Below are 22,943 nucleotides of genomic sequence, written 5' to 3'. Positions count from 1 at the left end.
ACTCAGGAAACAAATGGTGAAATTTTTTAAAAACAGGAATATTTAAACTTTGTATCGTAATCTTTTTGACGAAAAAAGAAAAAATTCTGTAAAAGGGAATTCGTAAAAATTAATAAAATTTGTTTGGAATAGTTCCCTTTAACAGAATTTTTTAAAATTTTTTAAAGTTTTTGAAAACATAAACTAAAGCCCTATGCAACATTTGAATAAATTTCACCGCAGAAGTTTTGAGTTTTTTCAGTTTGAACATTAAAATTTTTGAGTACGAAAATTTTCCTTTTGCAAGTTCCTCAAAACTTCCTGCAGTTAATTATTTAATAATTATTTAATTATTTATTTAATTATTTAATAATTATTTAGGTAGAGAAGAACGGATTTTGAAAAACCCACTAAACGGCCTCAAATCGCGCTGAAACTTCGCCAGAAGACTGAACAGAGTAAAAGCAACAACTGCAGCAACTTTGGAGGCAAATTGTTGAGTGAAACATTTTATTTTCGCAACTTTATCATAACTTCCATACATTCCATTATAAAGCATACACAGGAACCTTGTTTGGGCTGCCTGTGGGATGAGGGCAAAACAACTGTCATCTCACGGTATCCAATTTAGGGGAGGGGTGGTGTTACCCGGTACCCACCACCTCTGGATGTGAAATCTTAGATTTTGTCACCAAATATCTCCAAAGCTAAAAGCCAAATCACAGAAATGAATGGACTGTCTGTCCGCATGTGTGCTAAAAAAACATATTTGTGTATAGAAATTGCCACTACAGACACTACAGAAGAGGTACCCACCACCTTAATTCATAAAATCGGATCCCTATTTTGGACCATTGTTTTGACCTCGTCCCGAAAAGTGCACTATAGTTGGTAAAAATATCCGGTGTGTAAGATAAAGAAAATCGTAGTCGTAATCTTATTTTAGTGAGCATTCGTAGATTGTGATTACGCCATTTTCAATGTTTACGCTTATCCCACATTGCAGTAAACAAAGTCTCATTAAAGTGGGTTTCTTTAACTTCTTTTTGAAATTGGTACCTTGAGTTTGAAACGAGGGGGAAAAACTTATTACAAACTCAAGGTTAATATCTGGATATTGACCTGCTGATATTACGTATTCATCGCGTTTGTATTATCATATAATTGAATCAGTTTTCTTTGTTTTTCGGAGGGCTTTATTTATACCCCATGTTGCCCTGCTTGTTACCAATTCAAAGGCAATATGCAGATATTGTCCTGCTTCCCAGGGTAACATGTAGATATTGCTCTGAAATACTAAAATATATTGCTCTTGAATGAGCAATGAGGTCAAGAGCTAAAGACAAAATGCAATGAATAACAAAGAGAAAAGTGTGAAATTAGAAAGATTTGTATTAGATAGAAACAGAACAAAGACACGGCCAGCATCATGTTTTTTTGCATATTTTAAATGTTCGTAAATTCTGATATCTCTTACTCATTACTAATAAAGTCATCTCTCACTTGGTAATGAAATAATTATCCAATTAACAAGATTTCAGTCTAATTTTAAGATTTTAAGTCAAACTCGCTCAGGAAAGACCCTTGTGGACAGGAAGACTGCCTAGTGTGCCAAACAGTAGGTAGGGGAAATTGCAGAGCTATAGATGTAACGTATGAGATCAGTTGCAAATCCTGTGGCGATAAGTATATCGGAGAGACGGCAAGAAAGGCGTACACTAGGGAAAGAGAACATTTGATGGCACTGGATTCGAAAGGCGAATCATCAGCACTAAGTAGACATTGCAAAGAGAAACACGAAGGGCTTATTACAGACTTCACCATGAATGTGACAAGATCTTTTCAGGGTGATGCAATGTTGAGGCAAATAACTGAGTCTGTTAAAATTAGCAGAGAAGAACAAGATAAAATAATAAACAACAAAACAGAATGGAACTTAATCAAGATCCCTAGAACAATTATAATGTAAATTTTCTTTCTTCTTATACTTTTACAGCCCGCGCAAGTTTACTGCGCGCGCTCTCGTTCATCACGAGTATAAACACTATATCGCAACGTTATCATTCAGTTAGATTCATTTAGGTTGAACAGGTCCTAATAAACGGACGAAACTAGTCCCTAAACTACAATTGTGTTGTTGTTAGTGCGTGGGGGATTATAAAAATCACCATAGAGTGTGTGTAGATATGAAGATAAGCAAGTCCTTCAATGTCTCGATTGAAAAGTTATCAAGAAAAATTTTAAGATGATTTTGGTTTTATTTATGAAAATTAGGAAAGCACTATTTTAGCAAAATGTCTAATAGTGATTCAGAAGATGAAGAAAAACCTGGCTTGACTTCACTTTGCAATGCGTTTTGGGGTTCTTTTGAGGAACATATTTCCAAAATGGCGTCTATTTCGTCTCCTAAAACAGCCCCCAAATACACTGCAATACTAACTCGGCCCAGTTTTTCCCTCGACCTCATAATGTCTACTACAAGAAATACTATATACTATAACAAATGAAGATTTGGGCATGCGCGTCAACATCTACTCTTTTGACTCTCCACTCTCGATCTCTCGCATCCTGTCAATCCTCGAGCATGCGAAGTACAGGAATGTAGGTGGAGTTAAGTGTAGCCCACTTAAGGGTAACTGATTCACGAAAGCGAGGTTTTGTGATAAACTTATTGGTCTTTGTCACAGGCAGCCCAATTTAGATAAAAGTGGAAGGTGAAAATAAAATCGCTATATAATATGAACAATATTTTGCATTTGAAATACCAGAGAGTCAAATGGGATCGGAATTATATCATAGGAAAACTAGTGAACACGAAAACGTATTGTACTGCACTTTTCCTAGATTGTTTTCAATTATTTTTACCTTTCACTTTTATCTAATTCGGACTCCCTGTGATCATTTTGAGTTTCGCTGCTGCTTCGGGCATCAATTCATTCGCACGAAACCTAGCTCGTTTTCTCAAGTTATTGTCTTCACGTACCTTCTCATATTAAGACCTTGGAAGTAAGTTATGATCAATGATCACTTTTCACAGGAACCATTATCGATTGTTTTAATCATTTCGTACAGGGAGATTCCTTGTCTTTCCATCCAATCACTGGACGACACGTCACTTTTGGCAGCACTGTTCATCTCACACAGTCTGCTACTTGAATAATAGTTGATTGATTTGCATGACTGGTGTGACAGACAGACTGCTACGCACTCGAGTGGGTCAAGGTCACGTTCAGTATGAATCACGTGGTTTACGACGCCGCCATTGACCGTCACGTGTTTGAAAGCAACACTTGGGCTCAATGCATTGGAGATTTCTAAGAAAAACAAAAGCCATGTACTTGTAATAGACCTTTTTTGTTTAACACTACACCTTTTGCTGTTCATTAACAGAAAATATACATTCATTTGTGCCAATAGTTGTATCAATAACGTGTAATGTACTTTCATCAATACCACAAGTAACATCAGTAGCGCGGATCATCTTTCAATAACAATATTTGAATATGCGTGTACATTCACAGGCATCAATGGACAATCAATAGCGCGTTCGTATATTCATATGCGCGGAATGTATTTTCTTGTGCGCGAAATTCAACTTCAATAACACCAAATGACAAACAATTGCATTTATGGACAATCATTTACCCAAAAGTGAAAATTCATTAGTGCTATTAGCATAATCATTGACAATGTATAACGCGTTTGGACAATCATGAGGGTCAAAGTTATATTCTATAGCGTGGTTCGACAAACATTTGCATGATTGGAATGAACAATATAGGCCACTATAGTTGTGAGACCTCTGTGCAAAAACTTTTCATATTATTGTACATATAATATAGGGTTATTATTTCTTACTGCCATTGCACATGGATCACATGGCGTTAGAGACTAGTCATTAGTGCACTATATCATGTATGTATGTAATTATTCTCGTGTGTGTGTATGTGTGGTGTATGTGTGAGGGTGTTCATGTGTGAGTGTTTGAATGGCGAAGCTAAATAAATAAATAAATAAATAAATAAATAAATAAATAAATAAATAAATAAATAAATAAATAAATAAATAGATAGATAGATAGATAGATAGATAAATAAATAAATAAATAAATAAATATTTAGTTGTTAAACCTCTGTACAAGAGCTTTTCATAGCATAGTGTATATATGATATATGTTGTTTTTTTACTGTCGCTGCACAATGATCACATGGTGTTAGTCAGTTCAAGTTTAGATGATCAGATGCCACAATATAGAACGCAGACTATGCTACGTTTTTTCTCTAGTTTTATTGATTCCACAGCGAAATTATGTCGGTATCTTTGACTTTGTTTCTGCGTGCCATCTCAAGATCTTTCAACTGAGGAAAGAACGCCTGGTTAATCCTTTTTGTATAACCGTCAAATTCAAAATGGCGGCAAAATGTTCAATGATTGCGACTCAATATCTCGAAAACGAATACGGTGACCTCCTATTTTCTTATTCTTTAAATCGACATATAAATTATTCGTCAAAATAAAATAAAAACCATTAATTCAGGAGAAAAAAGACGCAAAATAACCAAAAAATCTACAGTGATTATTTAAAGTGCAGTAAGACAAGCTACTACATAAATCTGATTGAAGACAGCAAGGGAGACTCAAGCAAACTATGCAGTTATTAAATCTACCTGCCGTAAAAAATATCCGGCCTCAGCTCCTAATTGCATAATCTTGGACAAAGTTCAGTTTTTCTAGGGCCTAAGTCCATTGTGAGCAAAGCTACTTTGGGTCACAATTTCCAGTAGTATTCATGCCTTATTTGTTGAGAGAAAGAGAAGACTGAATAGATATAAGCTAGCTGTAAGTAAAAATGAACCTTTTTAATTTATTTTAAATCGCCATATCAGTCTATTTGAAATTTTAAACGCATATTAGTTATGACATGTCTTTCCCGCCATTTTGAAGATAATGTAAAGATTGGTTTTCCTTCGCAAACAGATGTCTAGAAAAGTTATGTATTGAACTTCGTAGCTTCTGGTATTATACCTGACATGTTTCAGAATTACAGCATCATATTAGTACACTTATGATCTAATATAATATCCTTAAAATTTTGATTTGTTTCTAAAAGCGTATAATAATTTTTTTGCACTACAGTAGAATGGGTCTTCATTCAAAGGAGGCGAGGAAACATTACAACAAGAAAAGAAATCAAATGTGACTAAAAAAAGGAGCCTGCCAGCATTAACGAATTACCCCTCATTTCTGAATCAGATCCAAACCTGAATGATGAGGCAGAGACTGATGCTATACATGTAACTCAAACAGCTCGAATTCCATATAAACCATAGCAGCTCAAATTCAACAAACACAAACTGCGCCAAGTCAATTCCCTGCAATTTCAGAAAGCCAATCAGCTCTAACACTACTCACCAAGACCTACAAAATAGAAGAAGAGAACCAAGAAGAGAATGGAATTGGAAATGGTCTTGTACTATCTTTATGGTGAAGGCCAACCATGGTCGACACCGCCTATGCTACTTTGTATTGCAAGAATGCATAAGTAAAATGTGCTTGGTTTTTTTAATTAATTATGAAAGAATTTCATTTTTGAGAATTTATCTGTAATTGAAATAAGTAAGGTTTGTATAATCAACTGCTCCACATATTGATCAGCCAGCATTTGTTTTCTAACCTGAACAGTTAGCTGCATGATTCATTAGGTCTTCACCCTCTTAATCATCTTGTTTGGACAATTTATTTAATAGTGCCATTATAAATGTTGAAAGATCTTTAGCACTTTACATACTCAGTGAGTGACCACTTTCATAGTGAGATCTTAAAACTGGGCTGTGAAGTGGAGTGGCAGCTACATTTATACATGTGCTCTATTGGATAGAAAATTGAAATTTAAAGAAAGGATTGTTTTCGATTGAGTCAAATGCAATTGGAATACTGACGTAATTGAATGTTTTTTTTATGTTATTGAGCATTGTGGTTTAACCATCTATAGTTTTGGACTATTTATTTAATAGTGCCATTATAAATGTTGAAAGATCTTTAGCGCTTTACATACTCAGCGAGTGACCACTTTCATAGTGAGATCTTAAAACTGGGCTGTGAAGTGGAGTGGCAGCTACATTTATACATGTGCTCTATTGGATAGAAAATTGAAATTTAAAGCAAGGATTGTTTTCGATTGAGTCAAATGCAATTGGAATACTGATGTAATTGAATGTTTTTTTAAAAATGTTATTGAGCATTGTGGTGCAACCATCTATAGTTTTGGACTATTTGTTTAATAGTGCCATTATAAATGTTGAAAGATCTTTAGCACTTTACATACTCAGTGAGTGACCACTTTCATAGTGAGATCTTAAAACTGGGCTGTGAAGTGGAGTGGCAGCTACATTTATACATGTGCTCTATTGGATAACATTTGAAACTTAAAGTAAGCATTGTTTTACAAGAAGTGGGTGTTGTCCTTCTTTGAACCTTTTAATACATGATCAAAAGTATTTATCCAAAATTGAACAGCTAAAGTAGGTCTTGATCACATTAACCATCTATAGTTTTGGACTATTTATTTAATAGTGCCATTATAAATGTTGAAAGATCTTTAGCACTTTTCATACATGTACTCAGTGACCACTTTAATATTGAGATCTTAAAACTGGGCTGTGAAGTGGAGTGGCAGCAACATTTATTCATGTGCTCTGTTGAATAACAATTGAACTTAAAGTAAGCATTGTTTTCAATTAAGTGAAATACCTTTGGCTTACTGACCTCAATGAATCTTAACTTTTTGATAATCTCTTGTGTGTGTGTGTGTGTATATAATTTGCTCATATTATAGTATATTACTTAATTGTAATGTAGTACATAAGGGTGAACAGCACTTAAAAATATATACATAAACATTAAATTAGTTCACATTATGGTATGGTAATTTCAGTACATAAAGGGGAACACCTAAACATTGTAGTCGATAATTTTAAACCAGAATGCTACCTTTTTAACATCAATTGTTGAAAAAATGAAATATCAAATAAAATACATTCTGTATATTGACATATACCAGTACGCATACTCCATTGATAATCAGTTGTTAAGTTTATGTGTTCTATCTGAATACTACAGAAACTTCGAGTGTGTGCTAGCAGCATACTCTAGAATATTTGTATGACAAGTATACCATTGTGAATACTCCAGCAATACTTGGTACGTGAGGTATGGCTTAGTATTCATCGTGAATACAACAGGCATACTTCAAGTATGATAGGTATCTTGAATATCCTAGAACACTAAAAGTACTGAGGGGATATGCGTTTCTTGAATACCATCGAATATTAGCTTTTTGGCACAGTGCAAAGGCTTCATCGAAGAAAACAGTACCGATCAGAGGAAACTGTTTTCAGCAACTAAGAGACTGCTTGGAAGAGTGAACGAGATTGAGTATCCTCAATTCGAGGATAAGATTGTCCTTGCCAATAAATTTGGCGACTTTTTTGTTCAAAAGATCAACACCATTCAGACCAAACTTGACAACATGGTTTCGACCTCTCCCCCTTACAGTGCAAGCGAGAATATTCCTGAAGTACCCTCTTTTGACAAGTTTAATCTACTGAGCCAAGACGATGTCCGGAAACTCATTGAGGCCACGCCCAAAAAGTCTTGCTTGCTGGACCCTATACCAACAACACTTGTAATCGGCTGTATCGATGTTCTGTTGCCAGTAATTACACAGGTAGCCCAAGCTTGGTTTCTGTGGTGTCATGTCATAAGGAAATGTATGGCGATTCATCAAAAAAGTCAATAAAATCATTGAAACGTGAAATAAAGCCTCGAAATTTTAGCCGATCATTGATAAAGAACACTTCTTTCGCTCTGCGTGGTTATTTTTTGAATTTAGCCCGTTTTAAGATTTTTTCCCCCACCAGTAAGAAAGAAGAGAAGGTTGGAAACTCGAGTCCCAAAAGCGAACAATCACGGGTCTTTGAAACCTCGTACGTCTTCGAATTTTCTTTCCAGCGCCAAATTTTAGTCATAACCCTTCTCTCACATTCCTATAGAACCGAGAAAGTCGCATTAGAGATTAATGTTCGCGTCTTTAAGCCATGAAATTTGCCTGTATTCACATACTACCTCGCTTGTTCTGACCCGTACTGGGAGCTCACTGTACACCAGTTCAACGGATTTCCTTCGGCAACCGACCCGAGGTCACGCCGGGAGTCTTCGTATCATATTCGCCGAACTTCGACGTCATGCCTCGGCAAACGTATTGTCATAGAGTAACCAATCACAAGAAGACGCAGCTCAATGAACTCGTTATATCCTGAACTTCAGTCTTCGTACCGCCAACACCACAGTACGGAAACAGCGTTGCTGAAAGTGATGAACGAAGTTCCTTTGAACATAAACTCTCAGCATGTCACACTTATGGTGCTGCTCGATCTCAGTGCGGCCTTCGACACCGTCAACCACGACATTCTGTTGGAGAGGCTTGAGAAGGACATTGGAATGCGCGGCGTTACACTTGACTGGTTCCGTTCATATCTCTCTAATCAATGCCAACAAGTCTGTATTGATGGATCTCTGTCCAAGCAATGCCATCTCAACTGTGGGGTACCACAAGGTTCCTGTTTGGGTTCTCTACTATTTGTTATGTACACTTCTACGCTGTTCAAGCTTATTGAACGTCTTCTCCAAAAGGCCCATTGTTATGTCGATGATACTCAGCTATACGTGAGTTTTAAGCCTGATGATGCTAACGCGCAGGATGAGGCCATTCGCGAAATGGAGGAATGTATTAAAGATATAAGGAACTGGCTGATTAAAGGCAGACTCTTACTAAATGATGATAAAACTTAATTTCTAGTAATTGGAACTCTTCAACAATTAAATAAATTAAATCCGTCAGTACTTCATGTAGGTGATCATACGATTGATCCTTCTGTTAAATTTAGGAACTTGGGAACTATTTTTGACAATTCAATTAGTATGGATGCTCTTATAAATCAAGTTTGTAAGGCTGCTTTCTATCATATTCACAATATTCGCCGGATTTCAAAATACCTTTCTCAGGATTGCCTTAAAACATTAGTCCATGCTTTCATTACGTCTAGACTAGATTATTGTAATAGCTTGCTGTATGGCCTTCCTAAATATCAGATCACTAAGCTACAACGCGTACAAAACACTGCTGCCAGATTAATTACGAACACTAGAAAGTATGAACATATTACACCCGCTCTATATAACCTTCACTGGCTACCTGTTTTTTACCGCATCTATTTTAACATTTTAATTATTACTTTTAAGGCTTTATAATATAATGTCTCGCCTAGCTATATTAGTAATTTAGTGTCTATTAAGTCCTGTTCTGTTTATTCTCTCAGAACGAATGATTCATTATTTTTAGACCGTCCCAAGGGGCGTATGCTTTCTACGTTAGGGGCTCGTTCTTTTTATGCTGCTGCCCCCACATTGTGGAACAGCCTTCCTATGAATATTCGGGAAATTAGATCACTTGGCGTTTTTAAAAAACAGCTCAAGACATATATTTTTAACACAGCTTACAATAGGTAATTTTTATCAATTTTAACATAGTTTTCTATTATAGTTTATTTTCCTCATACATATTATATTTATATATACATATATATCTTTTCTTCGTTAGTTTTTTATAGTTATATCTTAATTTATTATAAGTATTTTATATATATGTTTATTATATGGCAAGGTAATTTCACGCGCTATGATTGGTCAATTTGCGGTCCATAACTTACGGTACGGACCGAAAAATGAAATGGTTCACTGAGTGTACGTACTTATGATCTTTTAAAACATTCAAATCTTTATCAAAAAAATATATTTCTCGATGAAAATCGTCGAGGAACCTTCAATAAATAATTAAAGATAACTGAAAGTCACTGGTATTTAATATAAAACTTATCAAACAAGCGACAACTCTTTCATACAAGCGAAACTCTTTCGATCAAGGCTCTACACGGCAGTAGTTGAGCGATTTTGTACTACTAAAAAAAAACTAGAAAAACTAACTATGCTAAAGCTAAAGCTGAGTCAAACTACGAACTAAAGGGTGGTGAACAGCGGCTAATTCAGTAAATGAAATAAAGATAGGTTTACAAGTAGAATTAGCGTAAATTTGTTATTTCAGTGAGCTAACAACGTCCAGTTTGAACTTATCTGAATCGATCGGGTGAAGAAGCCAGTAGTTTCTTTGGTAAACGTTTTAAGCAGTTTTCTAGGCTCATCCATCTTGAAGTATTTCCATATTTCAGTAATAATTCACCCCCACTTGAATTTGAATGCATTTTTAGACAGGAGAGTTGGCAGTACCTTTTTTAATTGGGTCGAAAGTGTGCCGTCTTCATGACTTCAGCCATTGTGCATATGGCGGCCTGCTTCAAACAGTCAAAACGTCGAAAATTGACGAAAACTATCCATGTTCAGCCAGCCGTAATTTTCTAAAGCTTCGCATTCATTTCTGGAGACAGGTTTTTCCTCAATAAAAGGCTGGAAAACAAGCGGAAGGCTGTAGTATTTTTTATCTTGGTTGTGAATAGCTTGAAGTTTGAAGTACGACGGCTTTCTTCTCAATCTCATGTTGAGTTCTTGAGGTCTTCTTTTGATGCCTTTTTTGCTTTGCATTTACATGTTTTGCAAAAGAAAGCCTCAATTTTGTTAACTAGTATTTCATAAAACTTTAAGCTATTGCTAAATTCTTTCAAAGTAAACTAAAACTTCTCTTTTTGAGCGACTCAAACACTACATGACTTTTGGCATGTACAGGAAGTCCTTCCAATGCAGTTCTCGTTTGACATGCGCTGTTAAATTTACTTTTTGTTACTTCGCCTCTTTTTAATCTCAATGCCCTGCCATATAATAAATATCTTATTAACCTCGTTTGCTCTGTACGTACCGTAAGTTATGGACCATATGGATCCTCGTTTTTTCCACTTTTTTATGGCCCGCGCGCTACGCGCTTGTGCCATAAGGCAGTGGAAAAAACTCGGTCCATAACTTAAGGTACAGACCTCGCACTCGGTTAATAAGAGCTATTATTATTATTATTATTATTATTATTATTATTATTATTATTATTATTATTATTATTACCAATACCGTGCAATATCCTCCAGAGAACTTTTACTGTACTTGTATTATCGACTTATGGAGCTCATCCCATCAATCTCATTTCAGGTGACCAGTTTGGAGAAGGTAGTGCTTCAAATCCTAAATGCGCAGACATTCCATCCTTTTCCGGTCAGTTAAAGTCAGCGTTTAAATGTTCACCTGGTTTAAGAGGGAGGTATGTCAGTGTTCACCTACCGGGGGCCAGCAAGGAATTAACTTTATGTGAAGTAATGGTCAACCGCAATCCTACCGGTAAGCAAAGCTCCCTCGTATTCCCATTAGCCTGGCCCGGTTGTAAGAATGTGCGATAATATGCGAAATAGCGCTGTCCGACGGATAAATCCTATCTAGAGAATAAATGTATTGGATAACAGCTTCGATTTCTACACTGGAGAAGGATTTATCCATGAAAGCGCTATCCACCCCTCGTACAACTGGGCCCTGATACAAAAAGAAAACGCTTGCATATAAGTGCATATGTTTGTGTTTTAGTTCAGCTTAGTTTAGCGCTTGCCTTGCCTTGCCTTGCCTTGCCTTGCCTTGCCTTGCCTTGCCTTGCCTATAATCATTTAATTTCTTGTATAGAAAATATTGCCCTTCAAAGACCTACTTCACAATCCTCCACTGAAGGGGGAGGGACACCAAACAGAGCAGTTGATGGTAATTCAAATGGAGACTTTGGCGGGAACTCTTGTACGCACACAGCAAATGAGAACAATCCGTGGTGGCGCGTGGACCTTGGCTCTATTAAACCTGTGTCTGAAATATTTATGGTGAACAGAGCTGATGCAGGAAAAGAACGACTGAAAAACATTGATATACGAGTGGGTAAGTTGATATAATTTTAAAAACTGCCATGACGGAGCAAAATTTAAGGGTAAAACTAGTAAAACTATATACAAGCTTAAGGACCCCAACTGACTTCCCCTTAAGACGGTGGGGGAGAGGGTTGGGTATTTCAAGTTATGAATGCAGTGGGCCAACTGAGAGAGGGCTGGGTGAAGATTGGCGAAGAACAATGTTTTGGAAATATATAGAGTTCCTCCAAATGATGAGTGGGAAAGGATGGCCATGACTCATCTCAACCTCATTAGCTCGGTAGTAATCTAAACAAACTTATACTTATACTAAGGTGTTGTGTATTTTAGGAATTTTACCCTCACCAAATATATTTTCGTTTGCTGGACCCGTGCTGCTCAATCTCACACTACCTCAAAGATTATCGAAATGATGATAACAAGGTAGTATTGTAACGTTTTATTGAACAGGTGGAGACAGATGTGGAGGCATTTATACCATGGAAACTCTCAACAAAAAGTCCTTCTACTGTAAACCGAGAAAGACTGGCCGCTATGTCAACATCAGGCTGATTCACATGGGAATACTGACACTCTGTGAAGTTGAAGTTTATTCCGAGAGCAAAGGTATTCCATGACTAGCTATAAAATATCATACTGATAATATCATCATGATATGGTCTTACATATAATTGTCGTATCAGAATTACCGCGCGCGATTGGTTCATAGCGTTTGATTGACGGCGAAAATACGGCGCATACTACCACGCATGCGCACTACATAGAATCAACGCATGCGCTCTGAACGCGTCGGCGATTTGTGACTTAACGCAAAAAACGAGGCCCAATTTATAACTCGGCCGTTTCCTTCGGAAAAGCTGATAAATTTGAGCGCAGAACATTTTTAAAAGAAATTATAATAACCACTTTTTTTCGAATAAGCTTAAGCTTACTTCGGTTTTGTATTCTCGAAAATGTAAATCTTGCTTGAGCGAACACTTGGCGTGCAAATTTACAAAGCATTAGGATATAAAGAATTAAGTATAAAAATAAAAACAAACAGTGCAAGCAATAAAATTATCTCAAAACTTATATCATTTTATCATAATGAAAGTGGAATTTTGATGAAAACAAAGAAAACATACAAAGTTTTCAAAAACGACGAGCATTTTCCAGAAACCTTTGCTAGAGAGACGACTGTCAGGTAGTGAGAATCTGAAGAAAATCATTATCACTTCTCTGGCTTTTTCCTTTATTTTATTTTATTTTTTTCCTTTATCCTTATTTAATTGAAAAATATTAGAATCGCGATACAAAACTAACTGCGATTTTGAGACGGCAATACCACAAAATATTGACGGTTTTGGGCTTCTCGACACCGCCCAATACGGCATATATTTTCTCCCAACTAGTCGTCAATATTTCGTGCTATTGCGGTCTCAAAATCGCAATTAGTTTATAGTATGAACTTGATAAATATTGCACGCTTCATTTTGTTATTGTCCATTCAGTTTTAATTTATAAATTGATTTCATGCTTGGTTGTTTTTTCAGCCATCATAGATATTGATCAGCCAGGCCCCACCGTGGTTCAGGGACTCCCAACCGCTTTGACGTGTCCTGTATTTGGTTACCCAGAACCCTTTGTGGCCTGGGTACGAGACGGAGTCATCCATCAAAACACCACAACCACATCAGTCTTCAAGGAAAACGAGCTGAACGAAAACCGCAATCAATCAAAATGGGAATGCATCGTCTCGAATATCCATGGATCAGATTTCCATCAGTTTCACATTACAGGTGTGATAGTAGAAACATAGTCTACTCTACTCTTATCCAATCACATTACAGATGTGGTGTGATAGTAGAAATATAACTGAACTAAATCTGATATTTTATCGACCGTTACCATAAAACAACCTCAGATCAAAGGGGCCAACTACCTCACAGATTGAACCCTAGAACAGCCTCTGGGCTGATCTAAGTCAGGGCATGGCTAACTTACAGATTGAACCCTAAAACAACCTCTGGGCTGATTAAAGTAAGGGCACGGTTAACTCAAGGACTGAATTAGAATTTACCCTCGGATCAAGAAAGAGTCCAAAATTTATTCACACGTGATTGTGGAGTCCAGGAATTGGAAGTGAAAGAGACAAGTTTACTACTCCAATGCCACTCTTGATTCCCACTTGAGCTCTGTCTATTCTCCATTAATAACTACATATGCAAATCCATAATAAAAAGATTCGTTTTTCCAGGAGTGTCATGGCACAGAATGTGTGCAAAGCACCATATACTTGCTACCAAACGAACCTTGAACGATGTTATTAGTAGTCCTGATCAAGCTTCCAATGACACGTCTGTGAATGAGTCTGTGTGGTTCCGCCTCCAGGATCCTGTTACATCTCAATCTATGCAGGTAAGTAAATATGTGTCTAAAGCGACTTTAGAATCCAGTCAACAGCTATTACCAGCTGAGTGGACAAAATGACCGGCCTAAGCAGTTTTGGAACTTGAAAAAACAAAACAAACATGGCGATAAAGTGAAGTTATTTTTATTCTTCCTTTTCATGTTTTTGCTTCTTGCATACAAGTTTATTCTATTTTATTCAAAAGAAAATAGAAAAATACACAAAAGAGGGGCTACAGTAGCCTGAGAATGAGGGCTAAACAGCTAAACGCGCTGTGATTGGCTCCAACCCTCCAATGCTACGCAGATTAGTATTGGTTATTACATAGTAAATGATGAGGATTAGATCATATCAACTAAAATCTCCATTCTTCAATTTGTCAGTATCGTTTTCATCTTTCATCACCAATTTCATCACACTGCACCTTCATTGATCATCATTATTATCATTATCCTCGTCATCATATTCCATTAACCTCTTCATCACAATATCACCTTTCTTGAGCATCATCATCATCATCATCCCCATCGTCATCATCGTCGTCATCTTCCATTACTACCTCCGTCACACTACCAACGTTCTTCATCATCATCATTATCCTTATCGTCGTCATCTTTCAACACCACCTTCATCGCAATTCCACTTTTTTAGATCATCAGCAGCAGCTTAATTAGCTTAATCAGCATTTTCATCAACATCGTCATCATCATCATCGTCATCGTCTTCCATCACCTTTCTTAATTTTCATTTTACTCGTCATACTTTATTTTATAGATCCCTGAGTCTTGTACTCCTTCCATGCACTGTTCAACCCAGGCCACCGGCTGGCTGCTTGGTTCTCATCCGGGTATTCAAGACGGAGTAGTTCGTCGTACTGTGTGTTTTAACTGGGATGGCAATTGCTGTAAATATAACACCACTATTCTTGTACGAAGATGTCATGGCTTCTATGTTTACAAGCTCCAAAAATCATCGTTTGATGTTCACGCTGGCTACTGTGCAGGTAAAATATTTAAATTCTATGATTTAACGTTGCATATTCATAAAGAAAATTTATTTATTTTAATTCGGAATGTCATTAGATCTTTTTGGTTTACACTATTTTTGAATTTCTTGCAAGCTAAAACTGAAATAGGTGACAACCATGATGGTACGCAATGTTTTTTAGCTACATTGAGATTTCCTAAATTTTTCCTGAACATACCCTGTCATCTTCTTGTTCAGAAATTGAAATAAAGCATATCATCATCGTTCCTTTGCTATATCCAGTAAATATACATACATACATACATACATACATACATACATACATACATACATACATACATACATACATACATACATACATACATACATACATACATACATACATACATACATACATACATACATACATACATACATACATACATACATACATACATACATACATACATACATACATACATACATACATACATACATACATAACCTTTATTTCAATACGGAATCTCTTCATAAAAATAAATGCTCTTCCAGAGAGCCGTATATACAATAACAAATAATAAATAATTAGATCAAATAATATGTACAAAATTTACTACAATCTACTAAAAATAGCTTTATAATGCTAATAATAAATTATTCTAAGTTTCTTACAAAAAATTTAAGATTTGGTTGCCCTCTAGTATGATTGAGCAAATTATTCCAGAGAACTGCCCCCCCCTGTAATGGAAGCTGTTTTTTCTAGCTTCAGTATATGGTTTTGGTACCGTGGCTCCTCAGAAGTGCTTTAGCTAAACATGACACATCGCATAAACACATCGAAATATTGAAAATAAACGAAATTCGACAAAAACATACCAGAACATGAACAGTATTGTCCTTCACATTTCTGACACAAATGTTTGAAGAAACGAGAACGAAACACGGAAGAGCCTTTTCATCCGCGCGGTGCCAAACTAATTTTGCAATTGTATGGAATTTTAGTCTATTTATTTATTTATCATAATATCTAAACAGAATGTTTCTTTGCTATAGTGATTTTCAAGAAGGTTCTGTAAAGCTAATAATATAACAAGATTGAGTTATGAAAAAAATGATGAGACAAAATACAAATTGATAAAACATAAAATTACATGTTTTGGAAAGTTACTCTTACTTACTCTGTATGGAACTTAAGGTGGATTTGATTAACCATATTAACTCTGGACGGTTGAATATTACTGACGTAAGGAGCATCGCGCGGTCGCGTTGTTGTTGGTATAGAACAAACAGAGTCAAGTACGGAACGGCCGTTAAAGAAGTAACGCTCATATAGGCTATTCAAACCGTTTGACCTTTGGAATGAAAACGCCTGCTTTACAACAGCGAACGAAGGAACACGGACGCAAGATAAGTAAACAAGTATAACGTTAATTTAATTCAAATAATCGAAAGGAAAAAAAACCTATAGAAGTCCAACCACATTCGTTGTCCTAGTGCCCTTGATATGATTACTTAAATTGTTCCATTCTTCAATGGCTCGATAAAATTTCCTTTGTTTTTCCCAATTCGTTTTAACGCTTGGCAAACGAAACCCACTTCCATTTCTTCTTTTTACTTCAGTATGCTGCACAATGTCAGGTAGATCGTTTAAGTAGACGATAAACAAGAGTGGACAAAGAATACTTTTTTGTGGCACACCAAGGTTACATGGTAATGGATCTGAGAGTTCCACACCACAGGAAGTGCGTAAAAATCTCGATGTCAAATAGGAATCAAACCATATAAGATCGTTCTTATAGACACCAGCTTTTAGGGCACAATATAGATTAACTTTCGGAGAGCAGATTGCTCGTAATTAGGTATTCATAGAGTTGAAGGTGGACAACTTTTTCGAGGATTTTACTCAGAGTTGAAAAAATAGAAATTGGTCGATAGTTAGTAGCATCATTTCTATTACGGAATTTCAAGAGCTGTGACTTTAGCACATTCTCTCCAGATGAGAGAAAGGGAGTGAAGCTTGATGGATAGGTTCAGTAGATTAGTAACTGGCTTTCCAATTACGTCAGCAGCATCCTTAAGAAGGCGAGCGCTGATGTTGTCCAATCCAATCGATTTGTTGGTCTTCAGTGATTTTAGCTGTACATTTAACGACAAATGACTCATCAATTGAAATGAGACGCAAACTAGAGACTGTTTCAGAAGTGACAAGTGCGAAGACAGGCATCACAGAGGAGATTTTATTAACAAGAAGTTGACCAATTAAAGCAAAGTGATTGTGCAGCTAGCAAACATCCTCATTTGGTCAGCGGTTTAAGACACAGGGAACCCAAAAACATAATTTGTTGAGCCAGCGTCGATGGCGGTCTGCGGTTATTTTGAATGTTCTTCGGCCAAAGGTCGATTTTCGTCTGTACAGCAGAACAAACGGCAGATAAAATGGGTGTTCTTGCAGCTACAGAAGGCGCTCCACTTCTTCTTCGCCGATCACATCAGATATAAGACCAAGTTCGTTGTTTTCCAAAAGAAATTTTACACTCCATCGAATCGATGAAGCTCAAATTCCAGTAAATCGAGCCATATTTTTTTTATAGTCACAGTCGCCGTTTGTCCTCAATGGTCGAAACGTAACTCCGACTTCCACGAGATCTCACAGTTGTCTTGTCTTCTCCAGAAATGAATAAGTTGTTCAACTATCATAATAAGCTATCAAAAAAGCTTCAGGAACACTCAAATGCACTGGATTGACTTTGGAATTCACAAAAGAAGGTATTTGAGGCTGTTTCAAAGGTAGTGACAAGATCGTTGATTTTGGCGCCATCGTGAGTCAACGTAAGCATGATCTCCTACACGATAACATAATACCACCAGAAGTATCGGTAAGTTAGAGGAATATATTTTCTTGATCACGATGAAAAATACGCAATTTACGAAAGAAAAATTCACGAAAGAAGCCCAAAATTTCATAATTTCTGCCAAGAAAGATCAGGTTACAATAACGGTAAATCTCAAAGTTTAAATTTAATTTATTCCAGAGTGAAATTCCACCTAATTTATGATAATATGGCTGAAAGTGAATGATTTAAGACTCAAGGAATACCCAAAAGGAAGGTATGTAATTTATGAAACCATTTATTTTATTTTGAGTTCTGCATGAGTCAAATTATACTGAAGATCAGCTGAACTATATATATAATTTTAAAGATATTTTTATGGGCCGGTTCACATTTCAACATAAGCATGCATAAACATATGCATAAGAAACATAGTACTATTGTAATTCTTATGCTTGATCTTATGTACGCCCAGTTTACACGTTGGATTTCACAAGCATGAGCATAAGGAAATAAATGTAAAAGTTTCCATACTTTATGCTTATGCTTATGCTTATTTGTTATTTCATTCCTATGAAGCCCAAAGGGTGGCTAATGTGCTTATTTCACATTACTTGTGACTATAATTTATATTTTGGGGTGTTTGGGTATTTCTTTCTCCCTTTACTACTGATATTTCGATCATAAACTACAAAGAAATGTATGGAGCGATGTTCGATGTTGAGTGTATGACGTCACAGACTCCAAAAAATTATCGTAAAAATATCATACTTTCGTCCTGAATATTGAGAAAACACTTCATACAGTGATTATTGGACCTTTAAAGAGTATTTTTAGGAAGTTTCAGCTGAATCCAAGTTTGAGCGATTTTCGTCGTAGTAGCACTTTAATAATCCATGAAGGAAATACAATAGATAATCATAATCATGAAGAGAGTTGTATATCTGCAAAATTCTGTTCACTTGCATAAACTTCAACTTGGATTTTGTTGTTATTATTGACTTTTATTGTTAAAATTTCTTTAAAACCTGAGAGAATTAATCTAGATGCTTCATAAGTAATATGAGTGTCTGATCTGTATACGATATAAAATCACTCGCCTTCGGCTCATGGTTGTATATCGTATACAGATCGGCCACTCGTATTGTATGTATTACATCATATGGGTCTAGGAGAAACACAAACCATGAAAGGAAAAATACCTTAGTGCTGTGAGGGCATTTCTGGTGCAAGAACTAACCAAAGAAGAAAATGGCTATGAAAAACCAGTTATTATGAGTAAGTTTTGGATTTTTACACAAAAGTAATATGAGCCAAGACAATGCTCTTGCCCTTTTTCTCGCAAAATTACTTCCACCGTATTAAACAATGATTACTTCCTCCCTATTTGTAAATGATCTGTAAAAATGGTTCTTAACAAAATCTTTTATAGAACGTGCAGAATTTAGCAATCTTTCCCTCTGCCAAAGCAGGTCCGGTGATATCAGAAGAGGCGCGCAATGAATTGTTGTTACTTTTCTGACGGTTCATGGGAAATTCTTTATGTCCAAACCAATGAACTTTATAGGCAAAATGGAGGCTTTAACCAACTATTTGACCAGATAAACCTTCTAATTTATAAACAAAGTTTATACTTATTGAAATGACCATTAATTAAAGCACATCTTTTCTTAAGGGGCTGTTACTCGATACTTCGAGACGAAAAGACAGCAGTACTTGGACAATCTGCCACAAAGGAAAGAGGCGACAGAAAAAAAACTGAAAGACAAGATCCTTACTTCCCGAAGAAGAAGGGTGAGTCGTGAGCCGTTTTGACCGCTGTAATACTGCTCAAAGTAGTAGTATAATAATATAATAATAATAATTACAATTTATAAAGCGCTTATCAGTTGTGTGGGTTTATTGTTGCTCATTTAAATCATACCTATTAAAACAGAACATTTTAATATTATGGACTGAAAGAATTATATGTTTAATACAACAAATATTTCTTCTTGTGTCCTTCTACATTTAGCGATATGTTCAAAGGATGAAAGTGGCAAACGAAGCAGAAAGAGAAAGGCTGTCAGAAATAGACCATAATTATATGAGCGACGAGGAAGATGGAGATGAGGAAGGGATATGGGTCGTGCGTAGTCCATCCTGGAGAAGTGCTGAGCTGTCAAGCCTCCTCGAAGCTTTACAGAAAAAAGTTAAGGAGAAAGACAGCACATCAAAGCACCTCAAAAACAAGAGAATGAGGGGTGCAAATTGTACGAGGAAATTACCATCAAGACCTCCAGCATGGGCTGTTTCTCAACAACGACAAACTTCAATACGTCAACCAACAGCACCACAACAGCACCACAGCATCAACCTTAAGAGATCTGGAAAATGGGGGAAGACCATCCCTCTCAAGAAAAAACCCACAGCCTTTAACAAGAAAGCGCAACCGACCAAAACACCCGCAGGAAACAAGAACTCAAGATATGGAGGATGAGGACAGCAGCTGCAGAAGTTCTTCTCCGAAGAGCCCATTCTTGAAAGGAAAAGGGGCACATGGTATAGTAATTATATACAAGTTAATTGACTGTTTATTGGCATAATTATTATGCATGATTGTTTATGATTATCTAATATTCAATGGCTTCGCATTTTGTCAGCTGGAAGGAAGTTGTAGGAAGCTGAAAGTCAATGTCATAATGTCCCCCCTCCCCCCCAAACAAAGACATTTAGAACAAATTATCTCGTAATAACTAAAACATCACTCTAAATCCTCAATGCCATCAATCATTGTATATTTAGAGAGATTTTGCTCATTATACATTAACAAATCATCGCGTGGCGTAATTTGACTAGCGCGAAGAGTGATCTTAAAGGTCTTGAGCGCCATCTGAAAGCATGATCAGAAAAAAAAATTCACTGATCATTCAAACGCTAAATAATAATGAATTATATTTTCTTCATAAGATTCGGATGAAGAGGATGAAGAGTATGAGACATACTCCTCGGAAGAAGAGAGCGAGGAAGAGTTTGCCAGAGAAGGAGAGTTTTCAAAAGATGAATCATCAGACGCAGAGGTACGCGAAGACCGACATATCAAGAAAAAGAAACTATCATTTTCTCAAGGTTAGTCAGGTTTATTGTATAGAACATTTGTCCCTGACGTGCAAACTAATTTATTTTCTTTTTGGAACTGTAAATTTCCTTTTTTTTTTTTTTGAACAGTTCAACAAGAGTTAGCCCTTCCTGACCCCAAGACACCAGAGCAGATGCCCGGCGCCTTCAAAACAAGCACCCCAATCGCTGGAAGACGGCAAAACAGCAAAAAACCAAAGAAAAAGTGAAAACGAAAGCAACTTTCAATTATATATTTTATAGTTTTCATCAATACTTAAATTTCATTAGTAAAACATGTTAAAGTTATCTTTCACAAAAATTATATGATTGCATTAAAAATGTTTTTGATGAAACCAAAATGTAAAGAATGCTCGGGAATCGGAAAATATAAGATACGTTATTCTCGAATGCTTGAAATGGCATGGGAAATCATTGAGAATACGAGATATAAACCCGGGGAATCGGAAAATATAAGATACGTGATTCTCGAATACTTGAAATGGCATGGGAAATCATTGAGAATACGAGATATAAACCCGGGGAATCGGAAAATATAAGATACGTGATTCTCGAATACTTGGAATGGCATGGGAAATCATTGAGAATACGAGATATAAACCCGGGGAATCGGAAAATACAAGATACGTGATTCTCGAATACTTGAAATGGCATGGGAAATCATTGAGAATACGAGATATAAACCCGGGGAATCGAAAAATATAAAATACGTGATTCTCGAATGCTTGAAATGGCATGGAAAATCATTGAGAATACGAATTATAAACCCGGGGAATCGGAAAATATAAAATACGTGATTCTCGAATACTTGGAATGGCATGGGGATTCATTGAGAATACGAGATATAAACCCGGGGAATCGGAAAATACAAGATACGTGATTCTCAAATACTTAGAATGGCATGGAAAATCAAGGAGAATACGAAGTCGATACTAGACGTATCAGCTTCGTACCGGGACCCCTGATATTCCATGACAGGGAAAAACAGTCCGAATACGGGAGTATACGAAATCGCATATTCCATTACACTTTAGATATCCGATTACCGGATACTTGCGTATACTTACGTATTCTTCAAATATACGAGTTCGTATACGAGAATATCAAGACTCGTATACCCAGCTTTTCACAGAGTGTTGAAGAACGCTTTTCGCGCCTCATTCATAAGAATATTGGTATTGTTCTTGGTAGCTTTGTATACAAGCCAATCGGCCTCCAATCCAGTACGCCTCCATCTCCTCTCCTCTCTACGCCTCTGTCTTCTAGCCTCCTTGATGTCATCGTTGAACCATGGCACGAGGGGCCTAGCTGGTTTGGTCTTTGTGACGAGTGGTGCATGCCGATCAAGGGCAGACGCAAGAGTGGAATTATAACAAGTAACAAGATCACTCAGTGTGTCCGGGGTATTTGTACATAAATCCGAAGATGAAATTTCATCAGACAGTGCTCCCAGATCAACGGCTTTGATCCTCCTGAAGGTCACTGCTTTCTTGGTAATCCTAGGCTTGTCGAGGTTTAACCGACATATAACAGACCAATGATCGGAAATGTGATAGTCCGATATCGGAGTTTCCTTGACCAAGTCATCGCATTGTCGTGTTATGATTAGGTCCAATGTGTTACCAGACTCATGAGTTGGTGTTATGACATGCTGTTGTAAACCCATTGTCTCCAATAACTCGAGGAGTTTCAATCTGTGCGGGT

The 22,943-nt window shown here is 36.5% G+C and overlaps 1 protein-coding gene and 1 long non-coding RNA gene across 2 annotated transcripts; both read left to right on the top strand.

Moving 5' to 3' along the window:
- The first annotated feature begins 4,729 nt into the window (after nt 1-4,729).
- On the top strand, nt 4,730-7,035 carry LOC148910639 (uncharacterized). The gene is made up of 2 exons (XR_016119953.1): nt 4,730-4,818; nt 5,116-7,035. It is a non-coding gene; the product is annotated as an uncharacterized LOC148910639 (long non-coding RNA).
- Nucleotides 7,036-7,507: 472 nt separating this feature from the next.
- LOC116295298 (uncharacterized) lies at nt 7,508-21,566 on the top strand. Its single transcript, XM_089031046.1, has 13 exons — nt 7,508-7,705; nt 8,305-8,764; nt 11,185-11,370; nt 11,704-11,946; nt 12,387-12,542; nt 13,469-13,714; nt 14,173-14,333; nt 15,100-15,328; nt 19,798-19,916; nt 20,137-20,313; nt 20,405-20,663; nt 21,072-21,230; nt 21,330-21,566. Exons 1-13 carry the CDS (start codon nt 7,508-7,510, stop codon nt 21,446-21,448), a joined length of 2,712 nt encoding a protein of 903 aa, XP_088887172.1. The 3' UTR covers nt 21,449-21,566.
- The last annotated feature ends 1,377 nt before the right edge of the window (nt 21,567-22,943 follow it).

Source organism: Actinia tenebrosa, unplaced genomic scaffold, assembly GCF_029948245.1.
Source record: "Actinia tenebrosa isolate PJP-AT-01 unplaced genomic scaffold, QUT_ActTen_1.0 PGA_scaffold16__25_contigs__length_10494907, whole genome shotgun sequence".
NCBI lineage: Eukaryota > Metazoa > Cnidaria > Anthozoa > Actiniaria > Actiniidae > Actinia > Actinia tenebrosa.
Note: the sequence above shows the minus strand (reverse complement) of the source record. Positions and strands in the feature narration are given on the sequence as shown.